General features: G+C 39.0%; 3 protein-coding genes across 6 annotated transcripts; 2 read left to right on the top strand and 1 right to left on the bottom strand.

The window, feature by feature from the left end:
• The first annotated feature begins 102 nt into the window (after window positions 1-102).
• bs (serum response factor blistered) lies at window positions 103-19,235 on the top strand. Of its 2 annotated transcripts, none has more exons than XM_025219096.2 (5): window positions 103-1,323; window positions 4,245-4,496; window positions 10,982-11,081; window positions 13,568-13,684; window positions 14,556-19,235. In XM_025219096.2, exons 1-5 carry the CDS (start codon window positions 826-828, stop codon window positions 14,756-14,758), a joined length of 1,170 nt encoding a protein of 389 aa, XP_025074881.2. In that variant the 5' UTR covers window positions 103-825; the 3' UTR covers window positions 14,759-19,235. The 2 variants fall into 2 exon arrangements, with proteins under 2 accessions (XP_025074881.2, XP_025074880.2); XM_025219095.2 differs by having other exon boundaries at window positions 105-1,323; window positions 13,544-13,684.
• Window positions 19,236-19,942: 707 nt separating this feature from the next.
• On the top strand, window positions 19,943-23,547 carry Epp (Ecdysteroid phosphate phosphatase). Of its 3 annotated transcripts, none has more exons than XM_011643551.3 (4): window positions 19,943-20,091; window positions 20,447-20,684; window positions 20,809-21,516; window positions 21,588-23,547. In XM_011643551.3, exons 1-4 carry the CDS (start codon window positions 19,985-19,987, stop codon window positions 22,377-22,379), a joined length of 1,845 nt encoding a protein of 614 aa, XP_011641853.2. In that variant the 5' UTR covers window positions 19,943-19,984; the 3' UTR covers window positions 22,380-23,547. The 3 variants fall into 3 exon arrangements, with proteins under 3 accessions (XP_011641853.2, XP_011641852.2, XP_011641854.2); XM_011643550.3 differs by having other exon boundaries at window positions 19,960-20,174; XM_011643552.2 differs by having other exon boundaries at window positions 20,031-20,361.
• Etfb (Electron transfer flavoprotein beta subunit) lies at window positions 22,820-24,797 on the bottom strand. Its single transcript, XM_089077114.1, has 3 exons — window positions 24,575-24,797; window positions 23,952-24,350; window positions 22,820-23,887 (listed from the first exon to the last, which is right to left on the bottom strand). Exons 1-3 carry the CDS (start codon window positions 24,623-24,625, stop codon window positions 23,576-23,578), a joined length of 762 nt encoding a protein of 253 aa, XP_088933240.1. The 5' UTR covers window positions 24,626-24,797; the 3' UTR covers window positions 22,820-23,575.
• Between the last annotated feature and the right edge of the window lie 1,217 nt (window positions 24,798-26,014).

Below are 26,014 nucleotides of genomic sequence, written 5' to 3'. Positions count from 1 at the left end.
TTGCACGTAGAGCGGGTAGGACGCGTCGTCACGGGATGGCGGGACAATAAACTCGGAAGCGCACGTTTATGTATATATACATCCCATAACAGCTATCTGGTTGGGACCGCTGGCTGGCGCGATTTGCGGTCACGTATAAGTGCAGAAATACGGATCAGGGGGGGCCGGAAAGGCGTGCAGGAAGCCGCTACTGTCAGTTGGATTGGTGTTTCGTAGCGGCGCGCCGTACAATCATTCGAAAAGGAAGGACCACCTCTGTTCACCATATTTGGCAAACTTTCCCTAATATGGTAACGTCTACTTCTAAATATGGCAACAGGGGACGCCCTCTCGGCGCGCGATGTACCACTGCGCGGCCTTATTTGCGGGCGAATATCGCGGAAACGGAGCCGCGTGCGGGCGAACCGCCGAGCGAATCGGAGGGTAGGGAACCCGGGTGATTTTTCGGCGTGTCGTTCGACACGGATCCTCACCCGGTCGCGGCCACAGCGTTACGGCGGACTAGTTTTTTACGGCGTCGTAGGCGATGGTGGGGGAACGTCGGACCGCACAGCGCAGCGCGGCGACACGCGGAGGCCGCGCCGCTGCCGCCGCCACCGCCGCCGCCGCCACCGCCGTGGTTAGGCACGTTAGGTCAAGTTACGATACTCGGTTTCGCGCATTCAGTTCGCGGGGAGCGCTCGTGCAGTGCGCGTTGTTGTCCCGTGTTCCTCTAGATGATCGATCACGTGGCGGTAGACCCTGCGCCGAGTTCCGCACGCGATTCCGTGGCGAAGACGCGCCGCCGTCGTGGGGAAGGGATTAAATGTGCGCGCCGACGCCGTGATGGACAACCCTAGCGGCGGAAGAGACGGTCGGTACGCGAGTCTCGGCTACAGCATGGGGATGATCGATGCTGGCACGGAAATCTACGGCCGACCGTCCACCTCGCAAATCGCAGCGGTGGCGGCTTCCCAGTTAGGCCGCGGCGGCGCCACCATGATGTCAGCTGCGGGCGCCGCGACGCCAGGCGTCGGCCCCGTTCCCCGGGGTATCAAGCGCTCCACATCCGATGTCTGCTACGGCGGCGACGACGGCACGAACCAAGTCGCCGCGCGACAGCAGTCGCTCTCGCAAGGTATGTCCGCCGGCGGTGGCATGCCCGGCGATTGCGTCCCCGACAACCTCGACGAATCCTTCACGAGTCTGGGCCAGCCGAAAAAGTCACCCCCCTCGAACGGCAAGAAGACCAAGGGTCGAGTCAAGATTAAGATGGAGTACATTGACAATAAGCTCAGAAGGTACACGACCTTCTCCAAGAGGAAGACCGGCATCATGAAGAAGGTTTGTATCGTGCAAACTTTGATCTACTCTGGTCGTACCGGCTTTCCGCGCACTCCGCGTAATGCGGGACCGCTCGTGGGGGCTCGTGTGGGCGCAGCGTACCTCTTTTCTCTTTTGCGTCTTTCAAGTTTTCCGCGAGAGAGAAAGAGAGAGAAAAAGAGAGGAAAAGGTGAGTGCGCACGCGTGTATGTAAACTCTGTGAAAATAGTGGCCAACACCGACAGAACTCTCGCGAAACGCGCAACGTGCAACGCGTTTCTCGCGTGTTGTCTCTCCAATCCGATTGTGTCGCGACGACAACGACGGACGGGCACAGGATGCTGCGCGCCGGGGCTCCAGTGTGCGCGCGCGCGCGCGCGCACGCCCGCCCGCCCGCCCGCCCGCGATTTACGAGTGACAGCGTTTCGCACTCGTGCATTCTTTCGCGGCTATTACGCACTTGCTAAAGGGGGCCGATTGCTCGCACTTCAAGTTACCAGTTTTGCGTTCACTCCGATTAACTTTTTATGTATCTCCGCACTGAAAACTGCAATCCAAAGGGGAGGCGCGAATCTTAATTCTCTTTTTAATCGAAGACAAAAGGAAAATGCAATTGAATCAAAATTGCTTCTGTTCTTAATCTTTGTCTTCTCTCTCTCTCTCTCTCTCTCTCTCTCTCTCTCTCTCTCTCTCTCTCTCCGTCTCTGTCTCTGCCGACATAACGTTATTTCTGTTCCATCTCGAATGTATCTCCTAAATTCCAGTATGAAATTAATTGCATGAAATTGATTGGTACATTCGAAGAAATATGTTTTTGTCGGTCATAAATAATCGAGCAATTAATTCTCGACTATTATAGATAGATAAATAAATGTTAAAGTAACACTTATTATTAGTTTTTACAGTTGGTAAAATATACACATTTAATTAAATATAAGTAAGCCAAATTTTATTATTTATTTTTGTAATTATGCAAATGTTTATATAATTATTAAAGCGATCTCTTATTTTTTGCAAAATCGAAACATCCATCTCCTCCTTTTTTCTCTATAACACTTTTCTATTCTCTAAAGATTGATATTCTAACAAGATCTTTCAAATCTTCCTTTATCTTCATTAGTTGTTGTCATGCATCTGTTAACATACTATTTTTCTTATTAATCTTGTAAAATTAAGTGTACTTCACTACAAATTGTTATGTCTGATTATTAGAAATAAATATACATGTACAAAATGAAATAAATTTTTATTCTTTCTGTTAGACCAATCGATATATCTCTCTTTTTATGATACATTATATTTTTCAAATGCTAAACAGATTTAAATAAAATTGACTGTTCGATTGTTAAGTAAAATCTACAGAAAACCGACTGTTAATTCTAAACTATATTTTTCTTTTGCTTTGGCTTATAATCTTTATTATTTTAAACAAACATTTTTTCCTTCTGTTTTTTTAAGAGGAAACTTAGAAGAATTTCTCTTAAAAAACAATATTCAGTAATGTAATATTCTGAAATAATATTTTTTCTATATATATATATATATATATATATATATATAATCTACAAATAATATACCTATTATAATTTTTTGACATTATTTATAAATATTCATGATGTGGTTATATAGAATCAATTGTACGATTATTTAGGAAATTACTCTTTTTTCTCACTTAAGCAATTGATTTATTATGATATAATTTATGTTACCAAATATCTTAAAAATATAATTTAGCAATGCTTATTTTGATTATTTTTTATATCATCAAATTATCAATTACTTTCTTTTGCAAATATTTCGGAAAAATATATATAGAATAAAAATACAAATCTTGCTAAATGAAATGTTATAAATTTTTTATAATTTAAAATGCCGAAAAGGAGAACCGTTAAGACATAAAGTTATATTATTTAAGAGCTTCGAATTAAAGTGATTCACATCGGTCCGGAAATAATGAAATTTATGATCACATGTTTAACACGCGATTACTCTGTTTAGAAAAAATATATAATTAACGAAATATATATAAGAACGTGACTAATTATTAGTACTTTTAGCTTTAATTTTTTTAGATTTTAATTAGATATTCATGTCGAACGTATTTTGTTTGTATACATTTTAATAACTGCACGCATCAAATCACTTTGTACATTGATAATATTATGTTTTGTTAAATTTTTAATGACATCGGAATTTTCGCTTATATGAACAATTGTTCGAGAAAAGAAAGTAAATCAGTAAAAGTCAATAAAGAAATTAGTAAATATTCCGTTTTTGCTCTTCATCTTATATCGAAAAGATATAATTTTATATAATAAAGATATAATTTTAAAACTTTTCGATTTTCTTTTTGTAAATATTTACAGGTACTAAGGCCAACAAAAATTACATATTGAAAATGCTATATGAAAGTAAAAAATGTACAGCGGTTATTATTGAGAAGTTTATCTAATCATCGTGTGATGTTATCTAAGTGGCTTACAACGTTTAATTTTTATTGTCATTACTTGTATTGTTTTTTTGTTTAATTTGAAAATCATTTCTCACGTTTTCATTTAATTTACATTGATATTTGTGATATCATTAATTTTAATCTCTTGTTTAAGAAATAAATTAAATATTTATTATTTCATCAGTAAACATTATAATTATAATTTATCGTAAAGCGCAAAGAATATCTCGTACAACAAAGTACTAGATTATCATCAAACAGAACGTGTTTATAATAAATTTGTTAATAAATAAATTTGTAAAATAAATACACTTAGCTTTGTATTTCTGTTATGTATGAAGGTGGAACTCCGAGTAATTGATTCTACGAATGATATGTACTTTATCAAGAAAGAAAAAAAATCCTGAAATAAATATGAAATAAATATTACGGGAAGAAGAAGATTTTTCAAAAGAGAATTAACGAGATGTCGGTTTGACGATATTTGCAGGCGTACGAGCTGTCGACGCTGACCGGCACGCAGGTAATGCTATTGGTTGCAAGCGAGACCGGCCATGTGTATACGTTCGCGACGCGCAAACTGCAACCGATGATCACCAGCGATGCCGGGAAGGCGTTGATTCAGACGTGCCTCAACAGCCCGGATCCGCCGCCGTCGGGCTCGTCGGGCGACCAGAGGATGTCGGCCACCGGCTTCGAGGAGACCGAGCTGACGTACAACATCGCCGACGACGAGCAGAAAGTAAGGCAACTGGTGTACGGCTCGCCGCACGGTGGCTCGCTGCACGCCGGCTATCCTGGTACCGGGCCCGGTAGCGGGCCAGCGGGCGGCCCGACCGCGGGGGCCCATCCGCCGCCACCGCCGCCACCGCCGCCGCCGGGCTCGCAGCACGCGCCACCCTCACACGCGCAGCACGCGCACCTCATAGCGCATGCACACGCGGCGGCGGCCGCAGCCGCTTCGCCGAGCTCGCACCTCGTGCCGTGCTCGAGCCCGGGCCCGATGCTCGCCGGAGGCCCATACCAGCAATCATGCCCCTCGCCCCTGCCGCCCCATCACGCCGCCTACCATCCTCACATGTCGCACTCGCACCCCCAACGGTAGTACGTGCTTGCCGCTCGTCGGCCCGTCGCGCTCCGTCCCCCGTTCCCGCCGCATTTCACGTTTTGAAACGTCGAAAGGTCGAAAGGTCGAAAGATTGAGATCGCGTTGCGAGCTAACCCGCGTCTTCGCTATAAATCCGGATACACACTCGGAAAAAAGGGGAGACTTGTCTCGCGCCGATTCTCGCCGTGGATTCTCGATCCGATAGAGCGATGCGAGCGGTGTAAAAAAAACTTTATGTAGTAATTTTGTGCAATTTGTACATAATTTGTACATAAAGGTAATTATTGCGATATGTACAAAAACGATTACTGCGATTTTTGTGTGGAATGTCGCATGGCACGCGTTAATCGAATTTTATTTCAATTTGATTCGAATAAGAATAATTATAAGTCTTTGTTCTTAAAACAAAGACAAAATTCTAATTTGAGGGAAGCCAGAATTCAAAGGGGCCAAATTATTCAATTCAAATAATCGCGTTTTTGTTAAATGTTTAATATATGTAGGAAATGAATATCGAGTAAAGTACAATAATCGAACTTTATTCCACTTTAGTCAAGACGACGTTATAATGCAATGCGCGAGCTCTCGGAATCGTCCTTTCCTTTTAGCAGCGGATTTTCTACGGAGTATCTACCGAATCTCGCACTTCGCCGAATTCGACCGTGTCTTCCTCGAAATCCGTCGCTAATCACAAGAGAACACGAGCTCGATTATCATGAGAACAATACATGATCAGCTGTTTCCGATCAGCTGTTTGCTTCAGTTCGCGACATAGACATGCTCGTTACATCCTTGCGAAATATTGCGAAATTAAGAAGTTAACGATTTATTTGGAAAACGGATACATTTATATTCGCAGATACTTGTACAATTATATTTAATTTCCTACATATGTATATATTTTTTTTAATGTTTTTATCATTGCAAGTTTTCTTGTGAATATTTGCTTTTAATATTTTTTTTTTTTTTTTTATAAAACTCTTCTTTCCCGAGATATAACTATTTTAACGTACGTCGATGCAAGGCCGCGCGTGGCTTATGGATACCGAAATAATTTCTCTTCGGGCATCGCGTGTACCACTGACGTAATTTCCCTTTAGACGCTGTATCGCGCCGGCGAGCGTGTAGTAGAGTCACATATAGTATTTTATTGAATACGATGGACGCGATAGGGGATCGTATAGGCTTACGATTACAGCCAATCTCGTACGCGTAAATCTAGTCCAATCTTTCGATATGTTTTTAGTATAAATACATATATAACATATTATATGTAACGTATAACATTATATATGATATATAATATTCATACATAACATATGATATGTGTGTACATAATATCCATATGTTATATATGGATACGTTATCTAAAGTATCCAATATACACATATCGATAAATTTTTTTTCCCATCAAGTATTGCGCGGTTAAGAACTTTGCTCTCGTGTGCGAAACCGACAGAGGCGCGTTGTATCGTTGAAACATAAAAAGGGAGAGGATAGTTTCCGTTTCGCGAAACGTTCGCGTAGCAAGGAAACGCAAAGTTTGCTACATCTCGGGGCAAATCACAGACTGATCCATCATCGATGATCCCAGATCACGAGCGAATTATAAGATTCCATGAGATAAATGTCGGTCTCTCTATGAGTAGATTTTTGTGCTCGACGAAGTCCAAAGCTCGGCGTATTAAATGAAATACGGTGGTATGCATCGACAAAAATCACCGTACGATAGAAAGATATTCGAGTGCGAGGAAAAGAGATATTGTTATTAATTAGTTATGTCGTAGATTAGGTGTACATTAGCGTTAGGCATCGTGTGATCGACCCAGTGGGAATAGAATAATCAAGTACTTCGTTTTTGTACTCGTTCGTTTCAACAGCTCTCTGTTTTACATTTTATCTTTCGTTTTTTGTTCATTATTATTATTATTATTTTTTTTTTAGTTAAATTGTATTATTTATTGAAGGCGATATCTTTTTTTATTTATTAAAGGCAAAAGAGCAACGTGTACGTATGTCGTTATTGTAAGCGGACGTTAATCGCGACGTCGGTACTCGTTTTCGTATTTTGTACGAGTATGCGTTGCGAAAAATACTCTTTCTTTCTCTCGTTATTTTCACGAGAGAAATTCAATTTATTTATCTCCATCGATTTTGTTGAGGAACAAAAAATTCCCCACTAAAAGAAAATCGTCGAACCGGTGGTGTGAGTGCGATTCCGGCGGTGCACGCTTAATACTGTTATGCATTCTTTTTTTTTTATGGAGCATCGTGCCTCATCCATCGTCTCTCTCTTTTTTTTTTTTTTTATATTGTTTGCTGTGTAACGTGTGGTATATCGCAACCGTAACTGGCATGTGTAGTTATTTGGATTGTCTTTTCTCGCAGAATAAGTAGTTAGTATTTAGATTACCTTTTAATTTACTCCACCGTTTCCCAAACCTCTCCACACTCAACATCCCACACCGATATCCGTTTATCAACACTGTGCATGCGTATGTGTGTATGTATTGTTTGTTCATGTTCTGTATTATATCGTGTATCCGCGTAAAAAAAAAGGAAGAGAAGAAGATAAAAGAGTAAAAAGAAGAGCGAATGTTTTTGGGCACCGATCAGATAGATATATAGAAATAGAAACTGTAATCTACCGCGCGTCTCGATATACAGAGAGTACAAATAATAATAATAATAATAATAATAATAATAATAATAATAATAATATCGATTACAATTTTAACGATAAATTTGCGAATAATGCGGCTCTTTTACATTATTAGTATGTATCTTAGTATTTTTGTACATAGCATAGTAACTGTAAAAAATACTGTGATAATATTTATATATTTTTATGCCTATAAGCGTATACACATGGACACACGCATACACGTACGTACACTCATACATACACTTTCGTCTTTGACAATATAGACTCTGCAATCAAGTGATTTGATTTTCTACCGATAGATTTTGATTGTGCACGATGTTGCCGATGTCACGTTTTACTCTCGCGGACCAGGTAGGTATTTCTCAAAATTTTGTCTTTTGCAAGTTGTATTAATTTAATTAGTCCATGCGACACTTTATGCGATCAAATCTCTGTGTGTATTAATGCGAGATAATATATGCTTTCAATTTTAAAATAAATAATAGAAATATTAAAAAGATCTCATGAAAATAAAGGAAAAAAATATAAAAGAACATTTATGAAAAAATATATATATAAATTTATATATATATATATATATATATATATCAAAGATTTTCGGATAATTATTGATAATTCTTCGAGAATGTGAATAGTCATTGTTGTAAAATAATTTCACAGTCTGCGAATTTTATTAAAATCCCTCGTTGAATCTCTCTCGTGATAAAAGATTCCGGAGCAAGAGCTTCGGAAACGAGAAGATGTTAGAATCTTATATTTCGCGTTTCGGCCACGGGCCCGACATATGCCTATTTTTGACAATCTGGTTCGGGATATATTTAGAGGTCCAGAAACATTCCGCGGTGTGTTAGGGATTCCTTTATTTCTAACGGTGCGTTAGGACCGCCGTGCAAGTTATAATTGATAGTCCAGTATCGCTGTTGCATGGCTCTATTCTTCTCGCAAATAACGATGTCGTTCAATGTTCGGAAATGAAACAGAAACACGCGCGCGAGGACAGAAGTGCAAGGTAGGTTTGCGTTTCAATTCCAACTAATATACACTCGATAGCTTTTTAACAGAGATATATACGGTTGCCTGATGTACTTCTTTCTTTTACTGATTAATTAATAATAACGATACATGTGCACGATTCTAATGTGATTTCGTAGCGAAGTATCGATGATAATCGATCAAAATAAAATATGCTAAGAGGAATTTTCACGAAGATCGAGACTATAAAAAGTCCACTATAATAGAGCGTTGCATCACATTATGCGCAGTGGATGCAGATAATTTTTATCGTATTTTTTAGCACATATAAAGATAATATTAATAGTAAGTAATAATTAAAACAGAATACTGTATTTCAAAATACAAAATAATGATGATGTGTTTGAATGTCTCCATGATTTCATTTTACATCGATCAATGTGACATCTTTCTCTGACTGTTCTATCTTGTCAAACACAAGAGATACAAGTTTGGATCAAGCGCGCGCACAAAGAGATATCTCTCTCTCTCTCTCTCTCTCTCTCTCTCTCTCTCTCTCTCTCTCTCTCCTTTTCCTTGTGTTACGATCATCGAGGGAAAAAGTTGAATAACGAGCGCCTGATACCTGTTTAAAGAAAACGGAAGTAAAAGTTAAAGGATAAACAACGCAAGTCAAGATGGTACATGATGGCACACATGACAGCTTGTGAAGATCCTCATTCTTTATTACCAAATGGCCCCGTCCGCCATGAGAATGTTCTCCATTTTCAAGGAGAAAAAAATGATTTTGGTGTCATTAATTTAAATTATTGAAAATTAATTTAGAGTACCTATTACATGTCTTTTGGTGAATCTTTTACGAGACATTCGGTCGCGCTGACTCATTTTTTTTTTTCAATCACGAAGGGGTATACTTCCTCAAGCTCTTGTTCGCACAGATGGCGTTTGTATTCTCCCAAAACCGGAAATGTGCGCGGAACTTTTGGTATCCCGGAGGCAGCGCATGCCGCGCGAGGTCAAAGCACGATTTATGATGTAACGGATGTAACAACGCTAATAGATGCCGTCGTTTGTTCGCTCGCTCGTTCGGTAGGGTTGCAGAGGAAGAGGCCGCGCATCCAGGTATATCGCACCTCTCGCGAGTAGAAGAAGCAGAAGAAGAGTGAGGGCAAAAGCGAGGGAGGGAGGAAAAGAGAGAGGAATAGAGAACGGGCACCGAGATGTCTCCGCGAGGGAGACTCCAGGAGAGAGAGAGAGAGAGAGGGAGGGAGAGGGAGAAAGATCGCGCACTCACGCACGTACGCACGTACGCACGCACGAAAGGTGGAAGCGGAGTTCCATATACGGTCACCTTTGTCAAAGCCCGGTTGTCGCCATATACAGGCAATGTTCGCGATGGCAGACACTTATATAGAGCCCGAGTTAAGAGTCAGGAATGTTGCTTTTTGTCGCGCCTTCTCTACACATACACGCGTATCCTCCTGCCTGCATCGCGATAAATGGCGGGGTAGGAAAAGCGGTGTGAGAAACGGCGCGTGTAGTCGGAAGCGAGAAAGCGCGGCGGAGCCGTTGTCATCGCGGCTTTTCGAGCTTTCCAATTGGTACCGCACTTTCCCGACTTCCTGAAGGCGACTTGACGAGCTGGCATATACGCGATTCTCACACGCGCGTATTGTCCAACCGTGTGTATCGTTGAATTAGACGGCGATTGGCATAAATTGCGAGGAGATCATTATGCCCTTTTTTAACTTAGAATTATTCTTAACAATAGAGTACACGATACAACCGAGAAAAATTAACATTTTGCGGTCTAATCCATCAACTACGTAGAACCTTGAAGAAAGAATTACAACCGTAAGATGTATCATTAGGCTTTCACATATGTAGTAATCAGTTTTCATAAAAAAAATAAACAAAATTATATCGTCGTCAGTAGTTTAATCGAATTAAAGAAACTGAATGTTGCGTTATTCGAAACTTGGGAATATCTTTGAACTGTTGTTTTATCATCTCGCCGCGGAGCGAGATCGAGGAAGAAACATCAGGGCGGGAAAGATCCGTGCGAGACGAGCGCTCCCCCGGTCGAGGGGGTCGCGAACGAATTCGCGAGGACGTTCTTTTCCGCGAGTGCATCGCACGAGTGGAGTCCGCGAGAGATGACCATATAAGGAGCGCAGACAAGATGCTCGCGCATCTTTCTCTTTCTTTCCTTGCGTCCGCTAGGTAGGTAGGTAGGTAGGTAGGTTGGTAGGTAGGTAGGTAGGTAGGTAGGTAGGTAGATACGCACGCACGCACGCACGTTTGTATACACGTTTGTACATTTGGTAGATTTTTTGCTTGTACGTTGCATTCAAACTACCCCTTTCCTCCCGCCCCTCTTTTGCGAGAAAAAGAGATCCCCTGCCGATATCCGCCCGCTTCCGCGCGACGACGACTCGCACTCGAGGCGGATGCACAATAACGCCGCTCTTCTTGGTTTCAGGAGGAGAACGCGTCGCCCAGATCCGACGTCTGCATCAACGAGAGCGACGGCGAGAGCAGTGACGGCGACTCGAAGGATCCTATCAAGAACAATCACTCGGGTGAGTCTCACACGCGGCCGTCGTGAAGTCCGCGAGGATCGTTGGGGTACGGCGGTGATGCGCTTGAATCAAAATTCTTCTCAAAACCTGGCTTCTCGTCCCCCTCTCTGGGTCCTGATATGAGTACGCTTTCAAAAAAAAAATTAGGATTAGTCTTGTCACAGAGCGGGAACTCTTTTTGTCTTTGAAGCGAATCAGGTATGAAATATATGTTTTCGAACGATATCAGTCCCATTAGTCGCGAAGTAAACTATATCATTCGCGACAATCATTAGCCGGCCGAGTTCGTGCAAGGTTTTCAGTTGGATTAAATTCTGCGGTTACGTCGATTTTCTGTCATTCACGGCTGCGATTATTCATAATATCTTTCGCTGTTCCATATAGAGAGAGATAGGCCTCCCACGTAATGATTTTTAGAAATTTTAATGCAACGCGTTTTGTACTATGTTGGAAACCGCGAAGGTGCGCTATATGTCTCATACAAAACATAAACCACAGATTTACGCTTGACTATGGCAAATTCTTCGTAGCCAGATGACGTGTTATCGATCTTTCGAAAAATAGAAAATAATTTCGTGACAATTATCAAGATCGTGATTAGAAAGAGAAACGACCCGAGACCGCCCCGACGTGAAATCGAGGGTGTTCGCAGTTCTCCCGATCTGCCGCTGCCCTCCTTCGTGCCGTATGTATGCTAATCGCGTCTAATTGTCGTCGATACCATTTGCGTCGCGCTTGACCTCATCGCGCGCTGATAACGAACAGCTGGTCAGACGGAGGTGAGCGAGCGGACAGGGTAAACACGCACGCACGCACGCACGCACGCACGCAAGTAAGCACGCCGCGTGCATACCACCGGTGGTGGACAGACGCGAGGGGAGAAAACGGAGAAAGAGGGAGCGAAGCGTGAGAAAAGGTGGGAGGGAGATGGAGGTGGGAGCAAGAGGAGGAGGAGGAGAAGAAGAACAGGGAGAGAGGGAGCGAGGATGTTTAAAATGCGAAAGGCGTGCGAGCGATGACGGGGTTATCCGTGTAGGGAGTACGCAAGCAGTCGCGCGCGGCACGGCGATGACCAAACTTAGACGGCAACCGTGCTGCCTAACTGGGAAGTAGGATCCGGTCGAAAGCCGCTCCGTTCGTCCGCGCGCGCTCTTTGCGCGGATGCAGGTGTACACATAAATATCGATGCTAATGCGTCGCGTGGATGCCATTCTACCGCGCTGCTTAACCGATCCGCGGCCGTGTTCGCGATCGCGCTTTTTTTCCACGCGCGCGAATCCGCGGCCTCCTCACGTGGCGGTACGGCCGTCGCTCCCGGCCATCCTCACGCGAATTCGATAATAATCACCGCCAACTTATTACGCACCCCGTCCGAGGACGACGAATGCATAATATATCCTTGCGTTATAAGGTGCGCATGCGAGAGATTCCATCATCATGAACGATGGATGGATGGTGTATCGCGCGAGTTACCTGTTTCTTTAATTAGGCGCGTTTGTTTTGTTTGGAATACGTAGAAAGCGCGTGCGAGAGGCATTACGAGACGTTTTTTCCGCGTAAATGTATTATCTGTATAGGATTGTTCTCAAGAGCGTGTTTGGATGCGGCGTTAACGCACAGTTTTTGTGGCGAATAGCGAATACTAATTCTATCATGATTTTATAAGGACCAATAAATGGCTATGCATAGAAAATTCAAGAAAGGGATCGTATTATAGGAAGAGATATTTGTTAGGAGAATTTATTACTTATTTCTAACAAATGATATAATAATGCTTTGCTAAGGTTTGCTACTGACGCTAATTCTTACATTTTATTATTATCGAATATCCAGATCAACTTGAGCGATACCAGGATTGCCAATGATACTTCCAACAGATTTCATATTTCACGCGCAAATTAGATTTATTTTTTATTGCTTTTTTTCGCTGATTCAATATTCAATCCTTGAAAAATTATCGCATATTGCTAAGAGGTACGCGTAATGCAATAATTCATGGAGATATGATGAATCAGAGCGCAGATTCTCTCGCACCTGGGTGGTCTGGTTTGAAGCTTCGGCTCGGCCGCCATTCCTAAGTTTTTCTCGACGATATACGTCTGTACCGAGGGACAGAAAACAAGTTTAACTTTAACGTCGATGCATTTCACAATTTCGATACAAATAAGGTACAAATATACACTGAGCCTCTTTCTATTTTACATTATTCGTCACTTTATTATTCGTCACGTATATCGCTGACAATTCTCCGCTCAGAAAAATAGTCATCTCGCAATTTGTGCGATAGTGGAACCTGTATAAAATATTTAAAATATATTTAAAATAACGCGTGTACTTTTGTACCGAGGGTACGTTTGCAATTGCGAATTTCGTGAGACTTCCTCGCGAGAAATGTGCCGCGGTCATCACCGACGGCTTGCAACCACGGCACTCACACGCTCAATTCCTCTTTGATTTCCTAGGAAATGTGCCTTCGTTTTCTGCAGGGATTATGTACCAGGTGCCTCAGAGTGTCATTTATTCGCCCAGTCCGGGGGTCCTGCTCGGCATAGGACAAAACGGGCAACCGGTGCATCTCAAGACGGAGATGTCTCAAGACGGAGGTAAAGCTTCCTTCTCCGCCGCCGCCGTCGCCGTCGCCGTCGCCGTCGCCGTCGCCGCCGTTGCGGAGGAACGCAAACGCGAAGCTTACGCAATGTCGCGCGACACGCATTTCGAAATGCCCTTCCGCGGGACGCGGATTTTGATCGGCTCTTCGTCGGAGGCTGCCGTGAATTCGCGGAAATCGCTCGCGCGCATCTTCCTCCTCGTCTGAATCACCGGCGGTGGTACCGGGGAATAATTGCGTATCGGACGCGAGATTATGACTAACAATTTTGCATAACGCGAACCAAAAAGAGCAAGCTGCTCGTTACGACCAATGGCGTGAAAATAAGATACGCATATCTCGCGCGCATGTTAATATGTCGAGATGACGCAAAAATAATGGGGGGAAGGGGGAGAACACGGTAGAGGTACAAACGGTACATGACGAAACGAGGAATACCGTTACACGATCCAATTTATTTGCCAAGGATCAATTTTATCGCGACATAATTATCTTTAATTTCTTTCAGCTTTACGCTGTAATTTTTAGTAAATGCTACGTGTGACACTTGCGGCTGCATCGAAATTTCAATTTTCATTTTTCCTTGCTTTTACGTGTGGAGATGTATTAATTGAACTAGTGCGATATAAAGAAAAATATCGGAGTATAAATACATCCTCCTTGTTAATCTTTGATTTCAAAGCGCGAATATAGCGCACGCTATGGTTTTTCAAAAACGCGTTTGCGGATGGATCGGAGTGAAAAAAGCGACTGGAGTAGAAGAGAGATAAGAAAAGATTGATTGGGAAAAGAAACGTAGCGTCGCGCTTCTTTCTCATTGCGACGGTATGTCTTATCTTTGATTTCCCTTTGCGATTTTCTTGTAGGTACAATAGCACCGGTGGCGAACTCGTCGCAGTCGAATCAGCCGTTCATCACGATACCGCTAAATGTCGCGATGAGCGCGGGATTATCCTTACCGGTGACCTCCAGGATGACTTCCAGGTCGCCCACGACGACGACGGCGACGGCGGCGACATTGTCCGCCTGCGGCGACTTGCCTTCCGACTTGAGCAAAGATCGGGAATGACACGGGAATTTTCCGAGCGGAGTCTTCGACAACGATGACGAAAGTAGTAATTGAGTCTCCGCTTTCTCGCTCGGCGCAGACGGAAATCGTCGCACGAATCTGTCGAATAAATCACGGAAATCGGATTCTCGCACACGCGTGTACGCGTGCGCGATATCTCCGGACTTGTGATCCGACTTCCACATCCGGGATAACATCCCGGATGGAGTAATTCAAGTTTTCGAGCGGATTACAAACAACTATGACCCCTATGACATCGCGATGGGATTCTTCGCTTCTTCTTCTCATGTACTTTCGTACGAGAAAAACTAGAAAATCGAGAAAGGAAATCGGCTAGTTAATCGCGCATTTTTCAATTAGTTGAGAGTATAAAATTAAATTAACGACTAAGCGAGAATATTTTTAAAGAGGAGATAGAAAGATTGAGTAACAAAATTTATTAGAAAAAAATATACATTTATAGAATACGTTGATTCTAGGTCAATGATGAAATATTTTATTTAAGGGGATTCTGGACTGACGAGCGAACTTTGACGTTCACACATATGCACATCTAACATACATAGATACATTTATGTATACACACATACATATATTCATATATACATTTTTGTACACACATGAACAAAATTTTGTATTGCTTTTTTGCATTACATTAGGTATCTAGCTTAGTTCTAAGAATTCAACTTTGTTTCTTCATGTAATCTTCTAGTCTAGCAATATCAGTAGGTACAGGCTGTAAAATTTTTATATAAAGCAAATATTGATGCGACTTGACAGCTTTGGACGCCATTTTAAAGTATCAAATAATAAAAAAAATCTAAATTTAAAAAATTTTTCTTGTTGATACCAAATTCATATGCTAGATACGTATTAATGCATAAACTTTAATTGTGAATTTCCAAATCAATAAAATTAATAAAAAATGAAAGCAATACAAAATTACTGCGTTTTGTCGGTACAGACAAGTCCAGCATTCCCTCAAGTTAAAACATTAAAATGATTAAAATGATGAATATAAAAAATATTTGCCATTGTGTACATTTGTCAATTGTGACTATTCAATATCACTTCAATATAAGTGTTAATCAAATTTTAAATGATAAAACTTTAATATCTAAACTTTTAAGACATCGTTTAGACAAAACAAGAACGACTGAGACTGCACTTTTTCTTGGTTTACGTTACTTCAAATCATTTAAATTTGTTTTTCTTAGATTTTCAAGATCTCTGTATATTTTTTTTATATGATATTCAACTTTTGTACTTTTTTTTAGATGTACACAATATAGATTTTATTTAAATAGTTAAACCACAAAATTAGGAATATATTATTCTTCGAAGAAGTATTATTCTACATAATTTAACTTCAGCATTAGATGCCCGAATCGCATTTGTAAGCAGCACGTATATCTGGCAAGTGTCCAGTTACGCGGCAAATGAACAGTTTGGTCAATACGCATATTCGGATATTCGAGTCAATCGTTTTGTATGGCGGAATAGACTTGGATTACGGTGTATATATATATATATATATACACCGTAATCCAAGTCTATTGTGTATATATATATATATACACAATATATATATATGTCTGTGACATCCGCCACCCTCGGATGCGCCACCCCCATGTGCTCACTATCATAGTATTTCTAATCTGAATCGCACTATAAATACCCGAATAACCAGAACGAAAAATATCTCACACTCTGAACGGTAGCGTATTCCGAGAATGCTCACTGCCAATTATGAGACTGACACCGCATACAAATGCAATATCTATCTCATTTAGACAGTTGCGCCGAGTGTTCGGTTTCAATTACACCGAACGATGCCGTGCAACTTAATTTCGAATAATTTCTACAATAATTAATTTCTTTACGTATCCTGATCTTACTGAAGAAATGAGATGTGTAATTATTCAAATTGATATTTATATAGCAGATCATAATACAGCAAATCAGAATCTTACGTCACAATTTTTTTAGAAGTAGAACGGTGTTGCATTTTTAATATCGTGGATATTTCTACATATGGATTTTATGAGTTCAGGTAAATTTATTTTGCGATTATCACGGCATTGTTACTTATCAGTGCGTTTTGAAAACTGGAGTGCTGACACTCGTCGATTACGAACATGGAAAATGTATATTTTGTGTCTGAAATCTCCGTCGCATCATCTTGCAATGATCGGAGATCCACCAAAATGGAGAAGTAGCAGTTCTTCTTTAATTGATAATCCTTGAATTATCGACATCATTTCTTGGACATCAATTTCGCCCACGTATCGCGCATGCTGATGACGCGCGTTAGCTTTTTTTGTAGTTTGAAACGACAGTACACATCGAAATATTTTTGTGCAAAAATGTAGTTACGTTAATTCCTTTTTAGGATTGTATAATAATATGTTAAAAATCTATTTTCACACAGAGAATATTCTCCGATATTATTATTTTGTCGTTTCAAAATTTTTATTAAATTTTTTTTTTTTTTACATTTTCACGAAGATTAATCTGAAGTAAAGAATTGAACGATTTTGAAGTGTTCTATATATTTTTAATGAAACTCTTTGAGTAAGCTTCAATCTTTATTTATAGGAAAAGTTTAATGTGTAAAAAACCAAAATTTTCTCCAATGTAGATGCACATTTTCTCACGCGAATACAGACTTTTCCCACTGACTTGTGGATAATGACACAACAGTCTCGAGTACTCGCGCATGATGAAACAAGGGGATGTTATTAATGACATAATTACAAAGTAGCGAATATAATTTATCGCTTTGTTTTAGCGTTTCATCTCACTGTCGCCGGTAAAAGGATTATTTAATTATGTACTACGATCTATTAAATAGATTTCATCGCAATACGTTAGAAATATGCGAGAAACACGTGATTCTCGGCGAATAATCAGAATCTGCGGTATACAGCTTCGATTCATCTTCTCAGGTGAAAGCAGATCGGAAGCAACCTTTGCTAGATTAGTTACGTTACAATAAGCGATGTTCAGATCAACGGGAAATTAATATCCGATTTGCGAGGATGAAAAACATCGTATCGTTATGAAATATTGAATCTGCGATAAAAACTTGAGATATTAGAAGTAATTAAATATAACACGAGGAGGACGCTTGGATCGCGTTTGGGCGACGGTCGCCATTATCGCGTGATCTTGTGATGGATCACTTACAATGTGCAAATAAACTTGTTTGTTGATTGTTAGATTGCGAGTGATTTATGTTTGCTGTGCAATCTTGATAAACCTGTAAACCGTTGCAGAAAGGGATTTACAACTTAACATGTGCAATGTTGAAAACTGTCAAGTCAGAAAGCAATTGTTATTGTTTTAATAAGCGTGAATCTAGTTGTGTGAACAGATGCGCATGACAGTATGGATAAAATAAAATGAAGTATCGAAGTACATTGTTGAATGAAATTTGAATATTTTTAAATAAAGAGATGAGTTTTAAGTAATTATTATTATATTTAATTAAAAATATAATAATTATATTTTTAATTATTATTATCTGAATTAATAATACTTATTATTTAAATAATATTTCTTTCTCTCTCTCTCTCTCTCTCTCTCTCTCTCTCTCTCTCTCTCTTAATTTATTAAAGTGAGAACCTCTCGAGAAAAATATTTCTATGTACTTAAATCATACTTCGCGATACGCGATACGCGTAAAGTAATGAAAAGATCCTTTATTTTATTCATGCTACTCGCTTGTTTTTAATGGATATATCGCATCAGGACATTACATGTAAGCTTTAGATGTGTTTCGATTCTTCCTTGCTTTAATTAACACGCCACGAATTATACGAAATGTTTGTTTTATTTGAGCCATAAGCTTGTGTTAAAATATATAGCATTGTAACAATAAGTAAAATCTTTATGGTTTAACTGTATTGATCGGAAGGAAGAAAGGATAAGAGATGCTTAAGAAATATTCATAAGAACTTTTAAGAAGTATAGAAAAGATTTCCTTATTGCAAATTGCAAATTGCTAATATTGTCACCGTTCAGTGATGTCTGGAATCTGATCGAACGGCGTACAATCGTGAGTCCAAATCAATTTTTCTGGGACATCACGTATGAGGAATGTACGATGAATTGCGAACGCGAGCGAAGAATCCCATGAGAGACGAACAATAACATGTATATTACGTTTTACTTTACCTATTTTATATATAAATATTATATATATAGATAGAGAGATATATATATGTATACACTATAACTTTTTTATTACTTCTGTACTGAAATACCGCAGCGTGAAGAGTGTTTGTAACAGGATGCCGTAACGAATGCAAAACAAAAAAAAAATATATATAAAATCTACGTGTCACTGTTTTCTCTCTTTCTTTTACACTAACTCTAGATAATAATCGCGACGATTGTGTGCTATTGTTAAAGTTGTTGCGGAATGGGAGGTGAAGGAGGAAGAAGAACGAAATACAAATTATGATATTCGATATCTTGATCGACTACTTCACATTTCCTTACATATTTTTTTTATAGATGAAAGAAGAAGAAGAAGAGCTGAACATAAAGTTTCAATTATTAAAAATATAAAAAAAATAATATTCATAGTATTCATTTTGGTAAATGAAAAATAATAGCTTTTTATATATATAATTAATAATAAATTTTTTATAAATAATTTTTTATGAATATTCTATTAATAATAATTAATATTAAATATAAAATAATATTCAATTTCTGAAATCGTTTAATATTATTAAAATTTAATTTGATAAAACTCTCACAAGCTATCACAATTTTGTTTAATAAATATCGAACATTTCGTAGATTATATCGCAGGATAATTAATTTAATTGTTTAATCTTTAATTACATTGAAAATTTGTCACTTAATATTCGATTGCCGTCTAGTTATCAAAATCGAATTTAGTTTTCGTTCAAAAATTCACGATAAGCGAGGAATATCTTGCTTGTTCCACGAGATTATTGTTATCCGATATTTTTTTCGATATCAGCGATATAATGTTCAATATGAGCGATCCAAGAATTCTTTAAGTCGAGTTACAATTTGAAGTATTCCCCGAATATTGTACATTGTCACATTCCACTTGGCGAATTACTCGCCTCGAATGATAGACGACCGAGCATTCGGAAAATTTTCGTATTCGATCTCTCATATTTCGTATCGCGAAGAGTCGCGCGGATTGGCCAGCCTGGGCGGCGGACGCAGTAATGTGCCGTCATGGCGACGCTGCCGCCGCGGAAAAATCCAACTCCCACAAAAATTTCGAAGCAGCATTTGACGCCGTTGCAAACGCTTCTGCAGCTGGGCTTCCCGAAGCACCGGGCGTACGTATCGCCACGCGGAATGTAGGGTCGGTGGCTGACGGCGTCGTTCACGTGGCGCGTCATTTTATGCGTCGCCCGATCACGTAAACAAACAGCTGTCAAGCGTCGCCTTGGCTGGCGCTATTTCGCATGACTAATTTTTGATCAAACAGACACACTTTGTCCCTAAACTCAACGTTTGGACGAGACGGATTGTCCCCGGAGTCCGGACGAAATTCCTTTTTCATTAGGATTTAAATGGTTCTGAGTACTCGAAGATGCACGCTTGATGTAGAATACTATAGAATATTATAGAAAAAAAGAGAATGTTGCAATAATTTATATCTATGCTCGGTATCATTGATAAAATTTTTAGGGAGAAGGCGCTGGCTGCGACGGGACACCGTGGTGTGCAATTAGCGTCAGACTGGTTACTCGCTCATGTGAGAGATCCGACTTTGGATTCTGATACACAGCGGCAATACGTTTTATACGCTTGTCCCACTGGACCATTAGCCGAGCAGCTTGAGGTGTTTTGGTCGGAGAGTAAAGATCTAAGATGGAACAGCGCGCACAATTTTATACCGCATATTACTCTTGTTCCCTTCTTTGATGTAAGACATTTGATTTATATGTACACTTTATAATATTTAAGCTACTTTAGAATATTTAAGACTATTTGTCTTGAACAAAATCTGCATTTGAATATGTTTTTGTTATTCTTAAATACTTCCATAGGCTCCCGATGAGTTCACAGAAGAATTGACAAATGCTTTTGAAAATGTGGTCCATCAGGATGGATTGCACGAACATATCGAGCTGGAGACATATGTGTCGCATAATTTTATGGGTCTTTTCGTCAAGGATGTAAATGCAGAGTGGCTAAAGAACATCGCTGTTCGATATGTTAATAAACTCGCTGCTCTAGGTATCACTGCCGAACCACGAGTGAAGTCTCTGCATCTTACACTGGCTTACCAGTTTCCTAACATGTTATTTCATCCTCTCCGCTTGATGGTCGAGAAACTAGGACCAAACATATCGGCCAATTGGGAACTGAGATTATATTCGAGAGACTCGAGATTGCAGAATTTGCATGTGCACAAAGTAACGCACGCTCACGTGCCACGGGAGCACGACGAATTAGAATTAAGAGTAGGCGATTATATTTATATTCCAGAAGGAGCGTGCAATGCGTCCACGGACGGTTGGGTGGAAGGGATCTCTTGGTTGACCGGCATATCGGGCCACTTACCGTTGAATCATACCAAAAGGACCGCGGAATCGGATTCGTGGACGTTGCATGCCACTGTGCCGATCATTGCCGACAATAAATGCGAAAGCACGGAAGAGGAGGATGTACCGAAAGTTAGGAGACCACCGCCAGTTCTATCTTCAAGTGATTCCGTCGATGCACCCGACGGGATATCCATCACGGAAGAGCCGGTAATTATTTTCTGAAGATATATCTCGTCGTAAAATTGTCAGCGGACTTTTAATTTATCGCTTTCGAACAGATGGCAGCGTCAGAAGCGCCTCAAACACCGTCCAGAGAAATCTTCATATGTCGACACGGGGAGAGGGTGGACTTCACCTTCGGCTCGTGGATTCCGTATTGCTTCGAATCGAACGGAAGTTATGTGCGCCGTGATTTGAATATGCCCAAGGAAGTACCATCCAGAAATATTCAAGATTTTCAAAATGACAGTCCGTTGACGACCGTTGGGGAGATGCAGGCGAGTCTGGTAGGCGAAGCCATGAAATCATCCAATATTAAGATAGATGTAGCCTTCACGTCACCGTCGTTACGTTGCGTCCAAACGCTCGCACATATCTTAAAGGGACTCGAATCTAACATTCCAATCAAAGTAGAGCCAGGCCTCATAGAATGGTTGGCATGGTATCCGAACGGAATACCTGTCTGGATGACCTCCGAGGAATTGATAAAGGCGGGTTTCAACATAGACATTGATTACGATCCGATCGTGAAGGCTAAGGATCTCCCACTGAAAGAGAATGCCGCGCAGTATTACGAACGCAGTTACGATTTGACCAAGAAGATTATAGAAAGTACAGTTGGCAATATTTTGATAGTAGCACATGCTGCTTCCTTGGCTGCTTGCACCAGGCAATTGACCGGTGGTAGGATACCTCCGGCAGCTGAAGTCACTAGATTAGTTCAAAGGGTACCTTATCTAGCGTGCTTGACTGCACGTCAAGATATCGATGGTTGGCAGCTTCATCCTCCTCCCTTCCCACCAATTACCCATACCAGTAATAGCAGATTCGATTGGAAAGTTTTAATGTAAAGAATTACGCTACGCGAGCTTTTATCACCTCACAAAGCCTATATAAATATAAAAGACTGTTACGATACAATGAATTTTTACGCAGGATTTTATCTAATATCAATGATATTGCAACAATATTCAACGAATCCAGGAAACAAATTTTTTTTGGAAAGATATATCGTTAATACGATGATATTGATAAATATGATAAAAGCTAGTCGATTGCACGACAGTTGAATATTTAGTTCAGATTACGATCAATACGGGTATAGATCAATCAAGGTATAGTCTATGTTTTAATTATGAATATAGAACGAATACTAGCCAATGTATATTACTGGTATCGTGCTATACCAATCTGCTAAATATCTAATATATAGGCGATATACTAGTCTTGATTGGACACATTTTCTTGCCGAGACTTAGATGAGGCACTAATCAAAGAAAAAAAGATAGTATTTATATATTTAAATATATAATAATATTTTCTGATTGTAGTATTCATGTTTGTTGCACATATAAGATATTTTACTCTTTAACGTAATATTATATATTGAGATAGACATGTACAGAGGAGTCAATAAGGTGCTTCTATACATATTGTTCACATTTCTGTCGATAGATAAACATTACACACATGAGCTTTATATTACCATTTCTTGAAGAATTTAGGGATATAACGTGTGTCAATTAAGTGTGACGTTGAATCTAATTCAATAATATCTGCGTTGCATCATAATAAATTCTGATGCACAAAATGAAAATATATTTATAATACCGTTATCGATGTTACCTTTTACAGAAAATTACCGTTTATATGTACATACTTAGATCTGATACCGTTTTAGAAATATGTTTAACGTTATCCCGCTTTTAAAATAGATAGAATATTCGTTTGTCAATCATGTTGAAAAAAAAACGCCAGCATTTATATATATATATATATATATACATACATATGTGTGTGTGTGTGTGTGTGTATGTGTGTGTATATATATATATATATAGACATTTTATTAAATATATATTATTAATTACATTTGTCTTCTTTCCTCAACGCACACGCGCGTACACAGTGGTACAAATTTATATTGAAATATATATATCATATACAAATTTCTGATGATGTACAAAAGCATTATGCTATATACAAAACAAGTTATCAAAATATAAAGATTAAAACATTTTTCGTTTTTCTTCTCTCTTAATTATTCCTAAATGTGGCCAGCTTCTTTTAATTTGACTATCAAGGTGTCCACATCTGGTAAAATAACACCGGCTTGCCTAACTGGCGGATCTTCGACAGAGAGTATCTCAATTCTCGGCGTCAGGTCCACTCCTAAATCTTTTGAAGTAATTTTTTTAATAGGCTTTTTCTTGGCCTTCATGATATTTGGTAAAGTCGCGTAGCGCGGTTCGTTTAGGCGAAGATCAGCGCTCAAAACTGCAGGAGTTTTCATCTTGACGATTTCTAATCCACCATCGATCTCACGCGTGATTGTTAATTCACCATTATTGTTTTCAATCTGATTAAAAAGAAAAGATTTAGATGATCATTGTGATATGAGAGAAATCTTTGTTTCTTTTTACCTTGCTGCAGAAAGTCCCAGATGGCCAATCCAAAACACCAGCGGTCATTTGTGCAGTTTGGTTGTTGTCATCATCTATAGCTTGTTTACCGAGTATGACTAAATCCACTTTCTCGTCTTGGGCTAGCTTGGCTAGTATCTTTGAGATATGAACAGGTTGTAATGTCTGATATTCTGGACCAGATATTTCTACATGAATTCCACGATCTGCACCCATAGCGAGCGCAGTCCTAATTGTATCCTGTGATTGCGTTGGGCCACAGCTGACAACTATTATTTCTTGAGCTAGCTTCTTCTCTTTCATTCTGACTGCCTCCTCTATAGCTATCTCATCGAAAGGATTCATCGAATGTTTAATACCATCTGTGACTACTCCAGTCTTATCAGGCTTGACACGAATCTGTGAAAATATATAAACATATTTGATTTATTATATTTCACATATATATTTTTAATTTAATAATATTACAGCCCTGCATTTTTGAATCTCTCTTAAAAAAAAGTTTATTAACTTTGTTGCATTTTATTAGATATTGCCGAAGAAAAATATAAAGCTTAAGAACAATATATATTCATTTTTTTTTTTTTTTTTTACTTAAGATGTACGATATAAAGATGTTCTACCTTGACTGCATAATCGATTACTCTTTTTACACCTACGAGCACACGTGCCATCTTAATACAACAAGAATAACTCAACAAGAATAAATAAATCTTAATACAATGCAACTATTTTTAATTAATTCTTTCTAATCAAATTGCCAATGATAAATTTATAACAGTCCTTCAAACGTGGCTCAAAGTCTAAAGTCTAAATTCCTGCAAGGTGATTTCATTGTGACCAACTTGAGAATGTGGATATTCATAGGAATAAATATGCTTGTTCTCGTTGCTTGTACTCACTAGTACTTTGCACCTAAAGTAAGATGGATATATATACGATTATTGGAAAAGAAAAGAAAAGAATGAGAAATACGAGTGCAGAAAATGCAAGCAACGCGACAAACCTAATGTATAATTTTACGATTGCCATGTTTAACGATATATTATAAAATAATTATTAAAAACATTTTTCAATTGTTGATATTTGCAAGAATCATAAAAATGTTTCTCTCAGGAGAATTTAGAAAATTTTTAAACTCTGACATTTTTTAAAATCCTAGATTCTTAGAATCTTGAAAAATTCCTAGAATTTTGAATAACGTAACCTTCTTGCCGATTATGTTCTTTTGATATTTTGTTAACTTTTGTAAATTTCAATTTTTGCATTAAAATCTTCAAATTTTACGATCTTGAAATTTTCTGAGAATTGTTACTTTTAAAATTCTCTTTTGTTTAATACATAATAATGATTCAAAAATTACAAATCGGACTCAGTAGATAAACATCTAATATATACAAAAAAGGACTATACGAGCCAAGCTGGGTGACATTAGCTGGGTTGCTAATTTATTCTTTTAATATATAAATACAAGAGTGAACGCTATAAATATAAACATAACAAACGTTCCGATCTTTATTCTGGTCTTCATCAGTATATAAGCTTCAATTACAATAACCATTTATATATTCAGAGTGACTTAAAATAAAAAAATGACAGGCCTTATAGTTTCCGATAATATAAATTTGTTACTCCACATAGCGCAGATAGTCGCAAACAAGAATCTTCATGGGGGATGTTTCAATATGGCAATTGTACAATCAGGTGTGACTAAAAACATCTTCAATCTGGATTTAAACATACGGAAGAAATAATAAAGATTTTTATATTAAAAAATTAAATTGATGCAAACAATAAAAAGAACTTGTTATGTCAAAATAGTCAAACCTTAAAAAATGACGCGGGAATATAAAAGGGAATATAGAAAGATGTAATCAATAATTAAATTATTCTGGATTGTTATAAGTTGACAAATAGTTTTTTGAAATTAATCAAAAGTTGACAAATACTTTTCTGAAATTAATCAAAATAGTAAAAAAAAAAAATAAATAAATAAAACGAAATTATACATTCTAAAAAGATTAGTCAGATACTGATTTATGGTTTAATTGTAAGTTAAGTAA

Source organism: Pogonomyrmex barbatus, unplaced genomic scaffold, assembly GCF_055798465.1.
Source record: "Pogonomyrmex barbatus isolate J1 unplaced genomic scaffold, ASM5579846v1 scaffold2, whole genome shotgun sequence".
In the NCBI taxonomy this organism is placed as follows: domain Eukaryota; kingdom Metazoa; phylum Arthropoda; class Insecta; order Hymenoptera; family Formicidae; genus Pogonomyrmex; species Pogonomyrmex barbatus.
This window is presented reverse-complemented; position numbering and strand designations above follow the sequence as displayed.